This window comes from Rhinolophus ferrumequinum, chromosome 10, assembly GCF_004115265.2.
Source record: "Rhinolophus ferrumequinum isolate MPI-CBG mRhiFer1 chromosome 10, mRhiFer1_v1.p, whole genome shotgun sequence".
Lineage (NCBI taxonomy): Eukaryota > Metazoa > Chordata > Mammalia > Chiroptera > Rhinolophidae > Rhinolophus > Rhinolophus ferrumequinum.
This window is the reverse complement of record NC_046293.1, coordinates 5,562,191-5,579,488: the sequence shown is the minus strand read 5'-3', so window position 1 is coordinate 5,579,488 and position 17,298 is coordinate 5,562,191. Positions and strand designations below refer to the sequence as shown.

General features: G+C 50.7%; 1 protein-coding gene across 1 annotated transcript in view; it reads right to left on the bottom strand.

The window, feature by feature from the left end:
* Nucleotides 1-7,866: 7,866 nt before the first annotated feature.
* The window catches only part of ARFGAP3 (ADP ribosylation factor GTPase activating protein 3), a 46,669-nt gene continuing 37,237 nt past the window's right edge, over nucleotides 7,867-17,298 (bottom strand). Inside the window, exons 13-16 of the mRNA XM_033117516.1 lie at nucleotides 15,561-15,684; nucleotides 14,425-14,515; nucleotides 10,239-10,360; nucleotides 7,867-8,919 (exon numbers count right to left, since the gene is read on the bottom strand). Of these exons, the coding sequence (XP_032973407.1) occupies nucleotides 8,902-8,919; nucleotides 10,239-10,360; nucleotides 14,425-14,515; nucleotides 15,561-15,684 (355 nt within the window). The 3' untranslated portion in view covers nucleotides 7,867-8,901. The remainder of the gene's footprint in view (nucleotides 8,920-10,238; nucleotides 10,361-14,424; nucleotides 14,516-15,560; nucleotides 15,685-17,298) is intronic.

Here is a 17,298-nt window from a genome sequence, read left to right as displayed (position 1 = left end):
TTCAACAAAGGTTGAAATGTACAGAGCCAGAGCTAGACGGTGGAACCTTCTTCCACATGTTGCCATTCTTCCAAACGGAGGCAGGTAAAAGTGTTCGCAGAGAATTTGATTCTTACCACTGCCTGGTCAAAACTATCTATAATGAAAAATAATATCAGTCAATCATGCTGGAGGAAAGGTGGAATTAACATTCTAATCTCTCAATAAAAAATGATATTACAAAATTGTCATTTTACAAAGAGGTGATCAAAAAAACAAAGGAAAAAGGTACGACAGAGGTGCATCAGGCACCTCTGATAAAAATATTATGTTATTATGCTTACGCTATTTACTAGATTTTTTAAGTCGTGCAATTTATTGTGACTTCTTTACTTTTTTAGATTTTTTTAAAAAAATTTTTATTGGGGAATAGAGTGTTTCTCCAGGGTCCATCAGCTCCAAGTCGTTGTTCTTCAATCTAGTTGTGGAGGGCGCAGCTCAGCTCCAAGTCCAGTTCCCGTTTTCAGTCTTTAGTTGCAGGGGGCACAGCCCACCACCCCATGCGGGAATTGAACCGGCAACCTTGTTGTTGAGAGCTCGCGCTCTAACCGACTGAGCCATCAGGCCACCCCGTGACTTCTTTATTCTTAGTATTCTCTTTCATACCTAATTTTATATTAACAGTTTTGTATTTTTGTTCCACACAAAAAGGTATCCAAACAGTCCACTTACAGTCCATCTGTCCCCCTTCTTGAGAGGGCACTGCCAGTCTGGGGGTAGTTCCCCCCATTTTCCTGGGGATGGAGGGTCCTGTGGGATCGCTATCCATCTGGTTGACAGTCACAGGGAGGGTTTGCTTTTGGCTCAGTGTCAAGAGGCTTGATTTAATCCAAGGTCCAGTTGGGCGCTGCCCAGGAGTTAGGAAATCCCGAGGAGCCCCTGGATGGACCCAGCCTTCGCAGGGCCTGCGTGTGCAGCCTGCTCCTCCCCTGGCTGCCCGGCTGCATGACTCACTTCCTACAAGAGCCACAGGGCGGGGAGGTGGGCTTGAGGCCCAGAATCACACTGGCGGCCCCTGCTCCACCATTTCCCAGGGGCCTGTCCTCGCACAGCCCACCCCACCCCATGCCCAGTTTCCCCATTTATAAAAACAGATAACGCGCTTACCACGCAGAACCGCCGTGAAGATGAAATGAATCAACAGCTCCCAGTGCCCAGCCAGCTCTGTAAGATTGCTGAATAACATGGACATGTGTTAACCACTTTTGTCATCTGCCCTCCAAAGAGATCACCTCTGAGAGCCTGTGTGACTCACACGGGGGTTTTTTGTGAGAAGATGGGGGTGAGGAACATGTCACACCGCACCCAGCAATTCCCGTCAGTTTCCTCCTTAGGCATCCGTGTCCCTCTGCGTGTCTCTCCTCCCATGCTGGCCTCTAACTTCATCTTGCTTTCTGCTCCCGCCCTCGCTCACCTCCTCACTCATCTTCCCTCCCAAGGCTACTCATGCTCCCACACTCTCTGGTCCCTCAGTTCAGGCCCCCCCGGGGGCCTCTGATGGTCACTTATGACACGAACCCGAGTTCCTCTCCCAAATCACATGCCCCCGCCGCCATAATCTTAGCTGCTCGTCTAGGAGAGGCCACGGAAAACAGAAGTTTACCCAGAAGAGCCAGGAGACTTGGGTTCGAGTCTTGACTCTGGATAAGCCCTTTCTTCTCTAGCCTTCAGTTTCAGTTTGTGAAACAAGTTGGGGAGGAAACTCAGATTCCTCCTGGGGCCTGAGGGGAGGTGGGAGGGTGAAATTGGACAAGGTGGGAGTCTTGGAGGCGTCACTGTCTTGTTTCAGGCTTGGCGGTGTCACACCCCAAACACTAGCACCCAAAATGAGGGTTCGTTTGGGTTTGTGAGTGGAGATGGCAGAGAGGAGTTTTCCAGCTGGAGGGACACACTGCTCAGGGAAGGGCAGGGAGGCCTCAGGGCAGGTCAAACAGGGAGCTGGCACGTGCCAGCATCATTGGTGTGACTGTGAGCAAGCCCCTTAATATCTCCGAACCTCAGTTTCCTCACCGATTGGCTGGAAGTATTGACATTGCCTCTTCAGAATGATTGCGAAGGTCAAAGAAGATTCTGCGTTACCGCTTTACACCTGGGCAGCGGTTGTACATCACATACCCAACACTTGTCTTTCATTTCTCAGAAATTGTCTTGAATTATTTCTTTGATGATTGCCTTCCCTCTGTGTTTCCTGTTCTCCCTGCCTGAAATCCCACTATTCAGAGGTTAGAGCCTCTGGATTTGTTCTCTAAAGCCCTTGACCTTTTTATCTCTGACTCTTTACTTTCTGGGAGATTCGGTCATCTTTTTCTATTCATTTCTCAAGCAGGACTTTATTTTGTACTGCTGTCATTGTCAATTTCCAACAGCTTGTTTTTGTTCTCCACTGTTTTCATTTTATACAATCCAGTGCTTGTTTAACAGATGCAGTATCTTTTCCTGTCTCACTAAGGATTTGGATGATAAATAATTTTTTTTCATCTCCGGCATAATCTCTTCCCTCCAAATTGCCCTGTTAATGACTGTTTCCTTGGTGTTCGTGTTTCATGCTTTATACTTTCCTCAAATGTCTGGTGACCCTTAGCTACCAGCTCATATTTAAAAGAGAGGCACCAAAAAGGAGACACTGTCTCGCTTTGCGTGGGGTTCATCAGTGTGGGAGTCACTGTAGGGTAGACCCGTTGAACTGTTTCACTGGGAGACCTGCTGATATCAATCCTGTTGGTTTTTTTTCTCTTGGGTGGCTCCGATTGCCAGAGAAGGATGTTATAATGCCCTGCACAGAGGGCAGCAATCTAGAAGCTAAGGGGAAGATCAGGGTTTTATGGAAAGCAAAATGGTCCCCAAAGTTCCTTTGTCATGTATCATAACATATTCCCAAATCCCAGGGATTGGGGTGTGGCCCTCTTTTTGCAGAAAGGAGTGCAGCCCATTCAGCAGGGGTTGGGCCAGCTCCAACTTCCCTCTGACTTACACAGGCGACCTGAAAATGCTACTTTGGTATAAGGATTATCTTGAGCTGGGGACAAATAAGAATCAACAGATGCAGAAAGATGCCTTCCTGGAGGTTTCCTTATCTGACTAAAAGCAGAAATCTGAAAATTGGGGCCTTAAGAACATAGAAAGTCAGGCCAAGATGGACCTGCACAAAGCAGCCTTACTCCATTCGTTTCACCCATGTGTTGCCTTCCCACACAGTTTACTGCCCTTAAAAGTCTAAATCCCTTTCCTTTGTCTTGTCACTTCTCTAAAGATTTATTATGCTTTTGTTAAGACGCTCTAGAAGCCCAAGTCCTAACGAGTCCGTGCAGTTACTCACCAGGTACTCTCATGGGTTTGCACAATACACATGTTAACACACTTGTTTGTTTTTCTCGTTAATGTACCTTCAGTCAGTCGAAAGGGCCTCAGCCGAGAGCCTAGAAGGGTAGAAGGGAGATGAATTTCTCCTTCCTGCACTTCCTACATTGAAACCAAAAAGGAAGTGTTGGGGTCACACGTGGGCCTCCTAGGCTCTCCCCTCTGAAGCCTGAGAACATGGACAGAGCAGGACAGAGGGGACAGGATGGGCACAGGGAGCCTGCTGGGGTGCTGGTCACAGGGGGTGTCTAAATGAATGCGTGAGGCCTCTGTAGTGAGCCCACGTGGCGCTGGGAGGCCCAGGCTGGTACCCTTCACCCCACTATTTATCGTGGGCACCCACTCTGCCTCAGCTGCTTTCTCTGGGAAGGCGCAGCGAAGCCTTAACTGCCTGCAGGGCCCTGGCCCCAGCTCGCTGAAGGGCCCGAGGCCGCAGGCCTGCGTCGGGGGGACCCCACTAGACAAGCAGATGTGTTTCCTGAGGCTCCCCCCCAACACCTACAGGGAGGTGGGCGCTGCTCTCCTGTCCATTTGCAGGATGGAGCAATGAGACTGCCGACGCCCCTCGCAGCCTCTTCACCTCCAGAACCAGCTCTTCGTCTCCTCGCCCTGAGGGGTCCTTCCTGGCAGAGGTGACCACTGCCGAACGGCCAGGGAGGGACAGAGCTTGGCTGCCCAGGGCCTGTTTGGGGCAGACGCGGTGCAGCCCCCTGGGGTCTGTGAGCCACTCCGAGATCTGCACTCTGAAGAGGAGAAAGGAGCCGGTGGTGGGGGCCTCGACTGGGGTGGGGAGGAAGGGGGGACAGGAGCCGTGTGTTGTTACAAGGCCACCCTGTGCCGGTGAGTGGGCGCTGGGGGCCCAGCTGGAGGGCCCTCAGGGCTGCAGAGTCCTCCTGGCTAGACAGCGGGGGCCCAGGTCGGGCGGAGGCCAGGAGCTGGGGACACTCAGGAAATAAGCTCTACAGACCCACTGGTCATTTGCACATGGACGGTGGGGACAGCCACAGGGTGACCTGAGCAGCCAGGCGGGTGCCTAGCAGGGCTGCCTCTCACCAAGGCCACGGTGGTCCCTGGAGGACAAGCTGGGGGTGAGGTGGGAGGTAAGGGAGGAAGCTGCCTGCATGTGTGGAGTTCAGGGGCCACTTGACATCCAGAGCTGGACTTGTGTGGCCAGCAGTGAGGGCCTAACCTCAGGTCAAGCCCTGGGCACCTGAGCAAACACGTGGCCTTCCCCAAGCACAGCCCAGAGGGAGGCCGGCACCCACGTCTATGGTGGGTGCAGACGAGGGCGCAGCTAACCCGGAAGGGCAGAGGGTGAGAGATGAACTGGGGCTCAGGAGGCAGAGGGCAGGTCTGTGCAGGAAGCACAGCAGGGACCGACTCAAGAAAAAGGCCATCCCTGGGTGCAGGGCCCTCAGGGCGTAGCTGGGCTGCCCAGCTGGGGCTTGGCAGAGCCCCCCACAACCCCACAGCCTCAGGGGGTATGGTCAGCCCCGAAGAGGGACCAGCACAGAGGGAGGCAGATCAGACAGAGGGAGCCTGTTTGCAAGTCTGTGGGCCGCAGAGATCCCTGGTGTCTGGCTAGCTGGCTATCCCTGTCTCCCTGTCTGTCCATCCGTCTATGGCTGGTGTTCCTGCCACTGAGCTCTTGTTTTAGATGAGACAAATGGCCTGTGCAACCAGAATGATAAGAACTATAAATAGAGGAAAATAGACCGGGAAGGGGAGGGAAAACAGCACGTGGGCCTCTGTAAACCGATCACAGGACACAGTGTAAACAACCGTGTCTGAGTCGTGTGACCAGGAGAGCCGAGCAGTTTGGGGGAACCGGGAGGAAGGTCAGCGACCCCACATCCCTGGCACAGGAGAGCACCGCTGGGGGCAGGGTTGGGTCGTCAGTGTCTGACTCTGGGAGGCCACGGTCCATCGCAGGCCCAGACCCCAATCCTCATTTTGCCCCACGGCCATTACACACAATGCATCCTGGGAGGTTGTCACTCATCCACCCACCTTAGCGACCTGCTTTTTATGGGCCTGGGCCCATTGGCTCTCCGTGGATGTTGGAGCGGGGTGTGAACAAATAAAATGAGTGGCGGTGAATGAGGTGGCTGGAAAACGTGCCCACTACAGGGGCGAGGGGTACGGTGCTCTGCGATGGAGGCCCGGGGCTTCCGGGGGGAAGACACGTGCCCTTACCTAGAACGGGCCAGTGAGCAGATCCCAGGCTCCAGCACGACGCTGGACCACTCCAAGGTGGTGCCGCAGGATTGTGGGAGGGTCGCATTTGTCGACTGGACAAATAATTCTCCGCGTAGTCCACCAAAAGAGTGGTTTATTCGGGAAAAGACAGAGAAACAAAGCCACCGAGGAGTCTGTGAACGCGCACTTCCTGGCCGGTGTTCCAACCAGCCACCCACGTGCGAAAAGAATAACAGAGCGTGAGTCCCCAAAAGGGCCTATTTTATATGAATCCCTCCCCCAGAAGTTACGACAAAGTTCAACAGGAAGTCAGGGTTAGAGCGTTAACAAAGGGCCCAGCTCCACCCCGTAGTCCTCCCAGCTCTATGGTTAATCATCTCAAGACGCCTGTTCACTTTTATCACGCTTGATGGCCAGGTTTTCAAGCAGAGCATCTAGAAGGGCGAGAACGCGGTGGGCAGAGCAGGTGTTGGTCAGCCCAGTTTGAGGCCCATGTGAGAAGTGGGCGTGGGGGGTCCAGCAGCAGCCCAGCTCCTGGGGTCTAAGGCCCTTCAGAAAGGGGAAGGAGCTGGACCGGCTCTGGGTGTCACCCCGGCCGTCACCCAGGCCCACAGGCGGCACCTCTCCCCCTCCTGGGAGCCCTGGTCTCTGTTGGAGTCAGCCTCACCTGCCCTGCCCTCCCAGGCAGCACCTACATCTCTAGTCACATCTATTTACCTACATTCCCAACAGCTCTCCAAGGTGATCAAAAAACGCTGCGTTTTCAAGGTCAATTTGTTCTCGTAAAGGCTGGTAAAACAAACCCCTTCCTGTCCCCCTCTCCCTCCTTTGCTTCCCCAAGTCCTCAGAAATATCATCTGGCCCTTACTGGCTTCCCTCTCAAGAACAAAAGCACAATAAATACCTTTTCCAAAGCGCTACTGCCATGTTTCCCTGAAAATAAGACCTAGCCAGACAATCAGCTCTAATGCGTCTTTTGGTAAAAATTAATGTAAGACCCGATATTATATATATTATATTATATTATATTATATTATATTATATTATATTATATTATATTAATTATTATATACCTGGTATATTATAAGACTGGGTCTTATATTAATTTTTGCTCCAAAACATGCATTAGAGCTGATTGTCCGGCTAGGTCTTATTTTTGGGGAAACACGGTATTAACCCTTCAGCCTAGTCTTGGTGGGTTTCCTTGAGGTCCTTGGACAGTCACATCACCATTTTCTGTTTTAATCAATAGACCCCAAACATGTTACCTTAGAACAATTATGAACTGACATCTTTACTATATGAAGCACTCGCACGAACTGATTATAAAACAAAACACCAAGGCCCAAGGAGAAATGGCCAGGAATACAAACTAAAGTCACACATGAACACACATGCATTTGCACACACATGAACACACGCACACGTATGGAAAGCTGGGAAAGGGTGTCCTGGCAAGGCCTGGGCTGGGGAGCCGCCGAGGCCCTTCGCTGTAAAATTCACTGATGGGGAAAAGCAGTCAGAGGGGGTGACCTTCCGCAGAGTCTGACTCACCCCGTCAGAAAAAGGGGGACAGAACCTGCGTGGAGGAAAATCCCAGGGAGGGACTGCGCCCCGGCTGCCCCAGCCCTGAGCAGGGCTAACCCAGCGTGGGAATTTCTTATGGACACTGTGATGGACTGAACTGTGTCCCCCTGGAATTCCTATGTAGAAGCCCCGACTCCCAGTGTGGCTGTATTTGGAGCAGGGGCCGTTAGGAAGTAATTAAAGTAAAATGAGGCCATGAGGGTGGGGCCTAGGTCCCAAAGGACTGGTGTCCTGACACGAAGAGACACCAGGGTCTGTGGCTCTCTCCTAGGAAAGATCACGTGAAACACAGACGAGAAAGCGGCCTTCCACCAGCCGGGTGAGAGGCCTGTCCAGAAAGCAGCCTGACGAGACCCTGATCTTGGACTTCTGGCCTCCAGAACCGTGACAACACAACATTCTGTTGTTTAACCCTCAGCCTGTGCTATCCTGTTACGCAACCCTTTGGGCACAAACCATGGCACTCTGCGCACCTCACTTGCAGCAAGAACATTTCCCACCCCCCACCCCCGCCAGGGTGCTACAGACATCTCCGTTAATGGCAATGGCACCTCAGGCCCCAAACATACACACAAGGCACATCCACCAGTAATTACACCGTCATTCACACACACTTCAGCCTTACACCATGAGTCCTCATGGTGAGTCACTTCATAGCTTTGGTAGAAAAAGTCGACAACGTCATCTACTGCAACTGTTTATTTAGAAGTCTGTAAATTTGAGCTTTTAAGAAAGATTCACAAAATATTCAGTTGAAACCATCTTTCTCATTCATCAAATTTCAAATATATTTTACTGTCCTAACAATATATTCTAGTGCTGTCTAAAACACAGCCAAATTATTTTTCTTTATTCATTTATACACATTCTATAATTTTTTGAAAACCAAGATTAAGATAAAAAATATTAACAAAACTACCCAATTACAACTACTATTTCCCCATATCCTGAAATCTTTTCTGTGGGTGCATCTTCTTACCTTATTCATTTTTAATTCTGTACACTATATCGATTTATAAATGCACTTAGGGAGTTCTCATTTTACATTTCTCATAAATTCAAAGAGCAACACCTTGTCAAAAGATTAATTCCCTTGACAATGCAGAAGCTGAGGTTTGTTAAAAGCACTCGCTGAAAATTATTTTTAAATTTATAGTTCATACAAAATAAACAATTTACAAGGGGACAGGTGACTTTAAACATTATTTTGAAAGTACCTAAACATGTGGAAATATAAATGAAGCAATCTGCCAAATTAGACACCATTTTTGGTCTTCTGTTTTTATTCTTTGCTCCCTTTTTAATGAAATGTGCGCAGTGAATTTTGTTTCTCCAGGCCCAGCAAGCATCAGCTGATTCTGGTAACCCTTGGCCCATGGGTCACAGGTGCTGAGACCCTGTCCACAAAAAGGCTCTTGGTCCTTGGTCTTCGGAGAGGTGGGAGGGGCCCATGTGTCTGCCCCCAGATGTTGGAACTAGAGATTCCAAGAAAATAAAGCAAGGAAATGCATGGAGCACATGTGCAGGAACACAAAACGGAAATGACAGTAAAGCTTCTACTACATCCAAAGAAATGTTAAAAGTCAGTAATGTGTATGTGCCACGTGAAAAGGTAGCAGAACGATCTGAAAAACTGGCTGGTCTTCACCGCAGGCTGCCATGTGGCCACCGGTTTTTTAAGAGGAATTTCTCCAGGAAGCACATCTCCTGACGTCAGTATTAAGAACCGTAGCGATCCTAAAGAGAGAGAACACAAGTGAAAGTTATGAGTACTCAGTATCACTTCCTCATTCCCACGCAGACGCACAGGGTAAAACTTCTCAGAATGACACCATGACTGACCCAAAGCACCACCTGTCTGGCATTTGACACCACCCTGCGCCCAGGGGACATGGGGGACTGAGGCCTCCCCACGCCCAGGGCTGCGCAGCCTCTGGAAGCTGACATGATTGACACCCTGCCCGCCGGCCCAGGTGTGGGGAGCGCTGTGAGGCCAGGAGCAAGGCACCAAGGGGTCAGCCCTCCAGGAGGCGAGTGTGATGGGGACGGAGGACACAGTGGGGCCTGAACCCTGAAATCCTGCTTCGGCTGAAGCAACTTGACCTCCCTGTGCCGCTATTTCCTCACCTACAAAATGGGGCTTGAAATGGGGGTAAACTAGAAAATGGGGGTGATCAGCTATAAACTAGGGATGTCACCCACTTGGAAGGGCTGATGTGGCTCAGCTGGCCTCAGGGACACGAAGGCGTGCTGTCATGTCATCAACAGCAGTGACACAGCAGGGTCCTCGGGGCCTCGGGGACGCTCCCCAGTGGGGGACCCCGGAACCCTAAAGGCAGCAGAGTTGCCATGGCCACGTTTTACATCCCAAAAGCATCCTTCTAACATGACCTGACGTAAACACGAAGGTTCACGAGAGAAGCATTTCGCATCCTCAGAGATGACCTTAAATTGTTACACACCAGGGTCTGGCCTTGCCTTATTTAGAAGATTAGAATACAATCTAAATGCCCAACTTGGAGAATTAGTAAATAAATTACATGTGTTTTCACTCAATGGGATGTGGTTTCTGAAGAATTTTTAATTACACAGAAATGCTCATAACAAAACATTATGGAGGAAAAAACAGGATATAAAACCACATATACAGTATAATCTTACATGCATAGAGTATCTTTTTAAAGATAAAAAGAACACATACAAATCTAGAACTAAAATAAAATACACCAAAACTGTATTTCCCCTGTGAGATGAGATTATGGGTCATTTTTATTTTCTTCTTAATAATTCTCTGTTCTGATATAGGAAAAAGTGCATAACGATCATGATAATCCCTGTAACGTCATAAAGTCCCCTAGACTCATAAATTAGAAAATTTAAACAAATATAAAACTATAATTTCTGGTTTTTATGATGTCCTGGGTTACACTGTAGCAAACATATAAATCAATAACATAAAATCTAATTTCCGAGCAATTGAAGAGTGGTCCAAATCTCATTTTCAAAACTATGAGCCCACCATCACACTCAGATAACGTCATCCCAGCTTCACTAACCTGAATCGAAGACATTACTCCATTAGCAAAGACAGAGAGCTTGCCAGCGACGGACCTCACCCCCTGCTTAAACTGGGCCATGTCGGGGGCAGTGGGCAGCACGTTCGTGAGGTTGTAGTTTCCTGCACATAGAACAGAGGCTGGCTTGTCACTCTGCCACTGCAGCAGCACAACCAGTGCCCAGGGCACTCGATGACTTCAGGGAACGTGGATCCCGTTCCCCTCCTACTTCGCACAAGTAGCAGATGTGGTTAAGGGAAAAGGACCCTGTTGGGGGGGGTCAGGACTTGGGGTTCAGCACCAGCCCCACTGTCCTGCATTTACAACCAGCTGCAAGACCCCATATCAGAGAACATGTAGTACTGGGTCTGAAGACCATCCTGGGTTCAATACTGGCACTGCCACCTTCCAAGCTGTGTGCCTCTGGAGAGGTTCCTTACCCTCTCTGGGCCCCTATTTCCTCCAGGTGCTTAACACAAGACTTGACAGCTAAGTTCTCAATAAGTGGCAGATGGACAGACATCTGTGTTTTGTGTGCTCAGCATCCCTTCCCCCATCTTTTGGTAAAGCCCTCCTCCCTTCCTCTGGGGCGGCCTCTCTCCTAGACCCCATCCAGAGGGATGGGCATGTGACTGGGCTGGGCCAATCAGAGCCTTCCCTGGGATTCATGTGCACTTCAGCGAGAGGAGCCATTTACTTACTCTGGGGTTACTGGTGGGTAAGGCTCTGTGACTGCAGCTCTGACTACGGCTGTCCCCCTCCTACTCGCTGCTCAAGGGGGTACAGAGGAAGCCTGTACAAGAGAAAGGTTCATCCAGGGAGGGGAGCCAAGCGGGTGAGTCTGGCTGCTTTCCGAGCCAGAGGCTGAGCCAAGCTCACTGCCAGTCCTCCCAGGTACAGAGGCCGAGGCCAGTGTCAGCCAGGGTCCTGTCGCGTAAGTTGTGGCTGCCCCAACATAAACACTGGCATATTGCCACCAACGCAGGTGCAGTACGTCAATGTTATCACACATAAATCTGACAACCAGAGTTTCGTGGTGAACTTCCGTCACACAATTGCTGGAGGGGCTCAGGGATTGTGAGTGAACCCAAACCCTGCAGGTCCTCAACGGAGCCACGCCCAGCTATTCCCTCAGCTCCACACATGATCTAGCTAGACCCTCCTGCCCCTTTCCAAGAACAAAACAGATGACACATTTGTCCTTCCACACAGACAGCACCCAGAAGACACGCTGTGTTTCCCCACAGCACTGTTTCCAGGAACCACCACATGGGCAGGGCCGTGGATGTGGGGTCTTTCCCTCTCCGCCTCCAGCTGACTTTTTAAATTTTGGAGGCCTTTGCCAGTGACAGAGCAGAAGTCCATCCCTGTGATGGGATCTGGGTTCAAATCCCAACACAGCCACTTACCAGCAGTGCTGCCAGCCTGTAAACTAGGTCTTTACTGCAAACAAGCAGCCAGTTAGAAATCTGAGCATGAAGGGCCAGAATCACAGCTGCTCCATTATGCAGTGAGGTCCAGAGTGGCTGCGCAGGTGGGGACCAGAGGTCAGCGGGGGTGACCTCAGTAGGAGTGCCTCCACTTATGAGTTTTCAACTCGAGAAGTGTTTAAAGAAGACAGCAGCTGAGGCAGCACCAGGCCCCTCTGATGTCTGGCCCCTCCTTAGACCCGGGCCTGGGCCTGGGCAGAGCAGCTTTGGGACAATGACCCCTCCCTGACTACATTCAGTCCACAGGTGCCCTGAGATGGCTGCTAGTGCCCCACTGTCATTCCTCGCCTCCCCTTCTCTGTTCAGAACTCCCAAAATCAAACTCTTGCAGCAAAGTGTGTCCAAGTGACAGAGTTCATCACTACGATGTAGGCAAAAGTGCCTTACAGGGCCGGGCATGCCCTTTTCCGTCCCTCTTCCTCCTTCCTGCCAGCTGGAATGCAGATGTGATGGCTAGAGCCAGCGCAGCCACATGGGGCGTGAGGTGAAGTAGAGAATGGTGGTTATGAGCTACAAGATGAAGGGGCCGGAGTCTGGCAAAGTCTCCTCCTCCTCTGATATCTGGGCACTGTGTCTCCCCTGAGGGCTGCCCAGTGCAGCAGGTTACAAGGGACAGTGGCCGTGGTCCAAGACAGCCCAAGTGGGCTCAGGTTATACACAGTGTGCTCCGAGAAATGACAGCACAAGCCTCTTCCTCAGAAAGAGGCCCCTTGACGCTGGACTAGGTTAGGGTCCCCATTTGCTCACTATCTGTTCCCGTAACACCCACAGTGGGCCTGGAGCTGAGGACACCAACCTGAACTGGCCAGCTGGGGATGAAGGGGCCTCTAGGCCCCCAGCACCCCAGGGTGCTCCCTCACCATGATTACAGGTTTCCACGGACCAGACTTTGTCTGGAACCCACACATGGGCAAAAATGAGTGGACCTTTGTTTCTCTGAAAGGGGACAGGAAAGTAAACATAGGCTGGCCACAATTTTCCTTCAACAATCGAAAAGCCCGCTATCTTTTGATCTCCAACAGGTTTTATAGCAAACAATAATACTTCAGAGTGAAACTTCCAGCAACATGAATTATAAAAACACACACTGCCGGGGCTCATTTTTAACTCTTAGGTTCTCTGGACCGACCTGCACCCTGTGCCAGAGCTCCTGTGAGGTGACCCAGCACCAACCCGCAGGGGGTAGAGGTGGGACTGCTAGGAGCCCCCCAAAGGGTCAAGCACCCTTCTGCCAGGGGTGGTCACAAAAGGAAGTCACCCTGACAAGAGGCCAGGGCACTGTAAGTTGGAGATGAGAACACAAACCCACGAGCCACAACCACCGCCTATCACACTCAGTACAGGAAAACACCCAGTCAGAAATCGGCCTGACGTAGAGCAACAAGCCCCTCCCTGCTTGAGGTCAAGGTTGGCCGTGCCTGGAAAGACCCACGCCCTGACGGCGGCCTGTAGGTTAGCACCCCCTCAGCTCACCAGGCTACTCCTTCTCAACGCACCACAGCTGCCTGGCAGTGCCCAAGGCCGAGGTGGGCCTTCCAACACTGCCCAAACCCACACACAGAAGGCCCCGGGCACTCAGGTTTGTCCTAAGACTTCTCTGTTAAGGCTGTTTCTCTCTGGACTCAGAAAACAGCTGTTCTCTGAAGCTGCAAGACCAAGTGGCTGCGCCTGCTGAGCCCACACCCACGCCCAGTTTCTCCAGGGCTGGAAACGAGGGGTGCAGGTGGTGTGGGGCTCTGGAGAGCCCCTCCATTTGGGCTCTCCTGATGATGAGTGGGACCTGACCTCAAAGGACACTGCTTCTTTAATGGTACCCGTGACACAAGAGGGACATGTGGCACTGCCCCCCTCCCTGTGGCCTGGCTGAGGTCCGAGTGGAACAGGAACATGGCTTTCCTATGGCTCAGGGACAGAGTGGTAGAGTGGAGGGTGGCTTGGCTGTGGACGTCCAGGCTGGGCCCGCTCTCTCAGCCTCACTCTGCAGGGCTCGCAGACATCCCCCCACTGCCGTCTGGACCCAGAAGAGGGATTGGGGAGACAGGAAATTCCTCTCTACCTCCTGTTTCCAAAGCCGCATTCTGTCTTCCCTGGAAGAACAGGTCTGGTGGATCACCTGTACTATCTGCTCTGCATAGCTCGGGGGCCCAGGCAGGGCCTGGGAGGGGCCCGGGTGGGCCTGCCGGGCACCCGACCCCGAGCTGGTCCCTTAAGTGTGGCAGCACCTCAGCTAAGCCTCAGTACAACCCTGTGAGGTCGGGATTACCACCTGCTTTACAGACGAGACTGAGGCCAAAAGCAACATAAAATACGCAGGGTCTCACAGTTAGGAGGACGTCAGCCTCCACGGCAGCCAGGACTGTCCACCTCAGGCAGTGACAGCGCATGGAGTGAGGCCCCATGTCCACACTGTGCGGGAACAGCCATCCGTGGCAACGCTGTATAAGACAACGTGTTGGGTAACTGGGGGGTGTTGCTTAACTCTCCTGACTTGCTCTCCTCACGTGGGAAGCCTGGAATAACTGCTCGACCGGACTGTCTTACAGAGGACAGAAGAGCAGTGAATAACGGTTGCTAAGAATCTTGGAAAAGTAGAAAGTCCTATCCAGAGAAAATGTATTCATGCCACAGACACAATGGAGACCAACTCTTGTCGCTGTCCCCCACCCCCCCGCATTTCCCCCCTGCTCCCCAATTACCTGCCATCGGCTTCCTCTGCTCATCGAACAGATCGGCTGAACTTATGGAAGAGCTTGCCGAAAGCCTTTCCAGTCGAGCCCGGGTTTCATACTAGACAAGAGCAGGAAAAGGAAACATTAGGCTCCAAACACCCTGAGCAATTTTGCAAAAGGTGTCCAGGAGGAGCTGTCCTTTGAATGTGTGTGTCCCCTAGGCACTCTCTCTCCAACAGCTGCTGAATGCCATTACCACAGCTGGGCCCGGACAGCACGACGCTTGCTCACATTCTGCAGGTCAAAGCAGAAAGATCAACAGCGGCCTGGCCCACGCTGGCCAGTGCGAGGGGGAGACCAGAGTGAGAGTGAGAGAATGACCTCTCTCGTGTGAGGGTGCTCTCTCCAGCTGCCAGGAAAGGCGGCTCCAGGAAGCTCTCTTCCAGTACCTACCCCCAGTATGTGATTTTATAACTGAACTTGAATGTTGTCAACTTTAAAACAAGGCAGAGTTTAGGGGTTGGGGGAAAGCCAAAAGGAAGCTCTAAATACTCTCAAAAGTAAAACTGGAAAGTTCTAGTGCTACAAAATAAAATCAGTACACTTTCGGAAGTAATTCTCCAGATAGTCCAAGAATCTTAGTGATACAGGTAACTCCAAGAGCTTTGTGTAAGCACACTAGCGCTTCAGAATCAGGGGGACACCTTAACCCTTCACCCCCATTTCCATCTGAGTCTTACTACTTAGAAAGATTCCACTGAGACAGGCTTGTTCACATTTCTGAGAAAAGATGCAACAACCTGAAAATAAATATATCCACCCTCCCCAAACATATCTATATGCTTCATTTAACTATGGTTAAAAATTATTAAGCAAATTACAGCTGTATCAAAAATTGCCTGAAATTTGTTCAAAAGCTATTGAACGTGTGGCTATTGAAAACACTGAGAAAGGAATAAGAGAGAAGAGACATTTCTACTCCAATCATTCCTCTAGTTGGGGCAGCAAAGTGCCGTGATTACTCAGAGAGACCAGGGTTCGAGTCCTGCCTCCAGCTCTGGGGCCAGGGGCGTCTCGCAGCCTGAGTCCACCTCACCCAGCGTCCATCACCTGCTCCCACATCTCCCAGGCCCCTGCTTGCTTCCCGCTCTACAGACACTTACATCAGCTTGAGCTTGTCTTCCAAAGTACATATCTGACGAAATGGCTTTGACGTTGCCAAACTTCTTCTGGGCCTCATCTGTATTTTCAACTGGCTCATAGTCTGGCTTGCGGCGAGTAGTAGGTCTAAAATTAGAAACAGCCAAAATAGGAGTGATATCAGCAAGATGTCGGAATAGGAACTTTGTACCATCACCCTGCATTGATTCTCACAATCACCCACAGGTGAGAACGCCTTTGGAGGTGTCAGGAGTCCAGAAGAGAGGTCCCAGCACAGCACTGGCACAAAAAACCCAAGACTGGACACAATGAAGAAGGTAAGAGAAACAGCTGCACTCTGCCTCTCTCCCAAGGCGGCACAACTCAGTACCAAGAGAGAGCCTTTTGGCCTGGGATTTCTCCCAGGGAGGAAGGTGAGAAGGTGGTGAGTGGCTGCCTGGTTTCTCCAGCTGGGTGGGACACTGGCAAGGTGCTCACTTCTTTCTCACCCTACCCAGGATACTGAGGGCTCTGCCTGGCTTAGAGGCTGGGAGAGGCTGGAAGCCCAGCAGCCAGGGTGTGGGTCTCATCAGAGGCTCGCGGCTCCTAAGCACCCTGCAGACTCTGTGAGAATGCCCACTCACAAGCCCCCGCGTACACTTCGTCTGTGGAGCCCCCAAATGGCCCACAGGTACAGCCCAATGCCCTGTGCACTTCACCCACACACCTACCCCCACCCACAGCCGGCCCCCTACACATGCAGATGGCGTATGTAAGCCTTTGCGGACAGCTAGTGAGCATGTGCGGAAAGCCAGCCCCAAGCACGCAACCTTGAGCATTTCAGGGCGCCATCCGGGGGAAAGAATCAGGAGGCTCTCGGCACCTGGCCCAGTTTGGGGGATTGAGAGCACTTTGGATTCACCCTAAAAGTGAATAAGAAGTGTGGAGTGGGCACAGCCACAGAAAGAGTCTGAGAAAGTCTCAGAATCCCTAGCAGGGCTGACTGTTGAAGGTATTTCTCAGCCAAAGCCAGTCAGGCATGAATTCTGAGGAGGTGACTCCTCCTTCAAACGCAAATACAGCAACACAAAATGCCAGGGAACATGAAAAATCAATGAAAAATGACACCACAAAGGGAACACGGTAATTTTCTAGTAATTGACTCCAAAGAATTGCCTGACAAAGAATTTAAAATACTTGTTTCAAGGAAGATCAGCAACCTACAAGAACGCAGATAGACAACTCAACGAAATCTGGAACAAAACACACTAATAAAATGAAAAGTTCAACAGAGATAGAACTCATAAAAAAGAACCAAACAGAAACTCTGGGACTGAAGAATACAATGAACAGAATGAAAAATGTAGTAGAGAGCATCAACATCAGACTTAATCAAGCAGAAGAAAGAACCTGTGAACTCAAAGATATTCATTTTAAATTATTCAGTCAAAGGAGAAAAAAAGAATGAGAAAGAGTGAAAAAGCCTACATGAATCATAGGAAACCATCAAGGAAACAATTTAGACATTACAGGAGACCGAGAAGGAGAAGAGAGGGGGAAAGGACAGAAAGCTTTTTTAAAGAAATAATGGCTAAAAACTTCCCAAATCTGGAGAGAGATATGGACATCTAGGTACATGAAGCTCACAGGTCCCCAAACAGACTCAATCCAACGAGGTCTTCACCAAGACACGTTAGAATAAAACTGTCAAAAATCAAACACAAAGAGAATTTTGAAAGCAGCAAGTGAAAAGGAACTTAT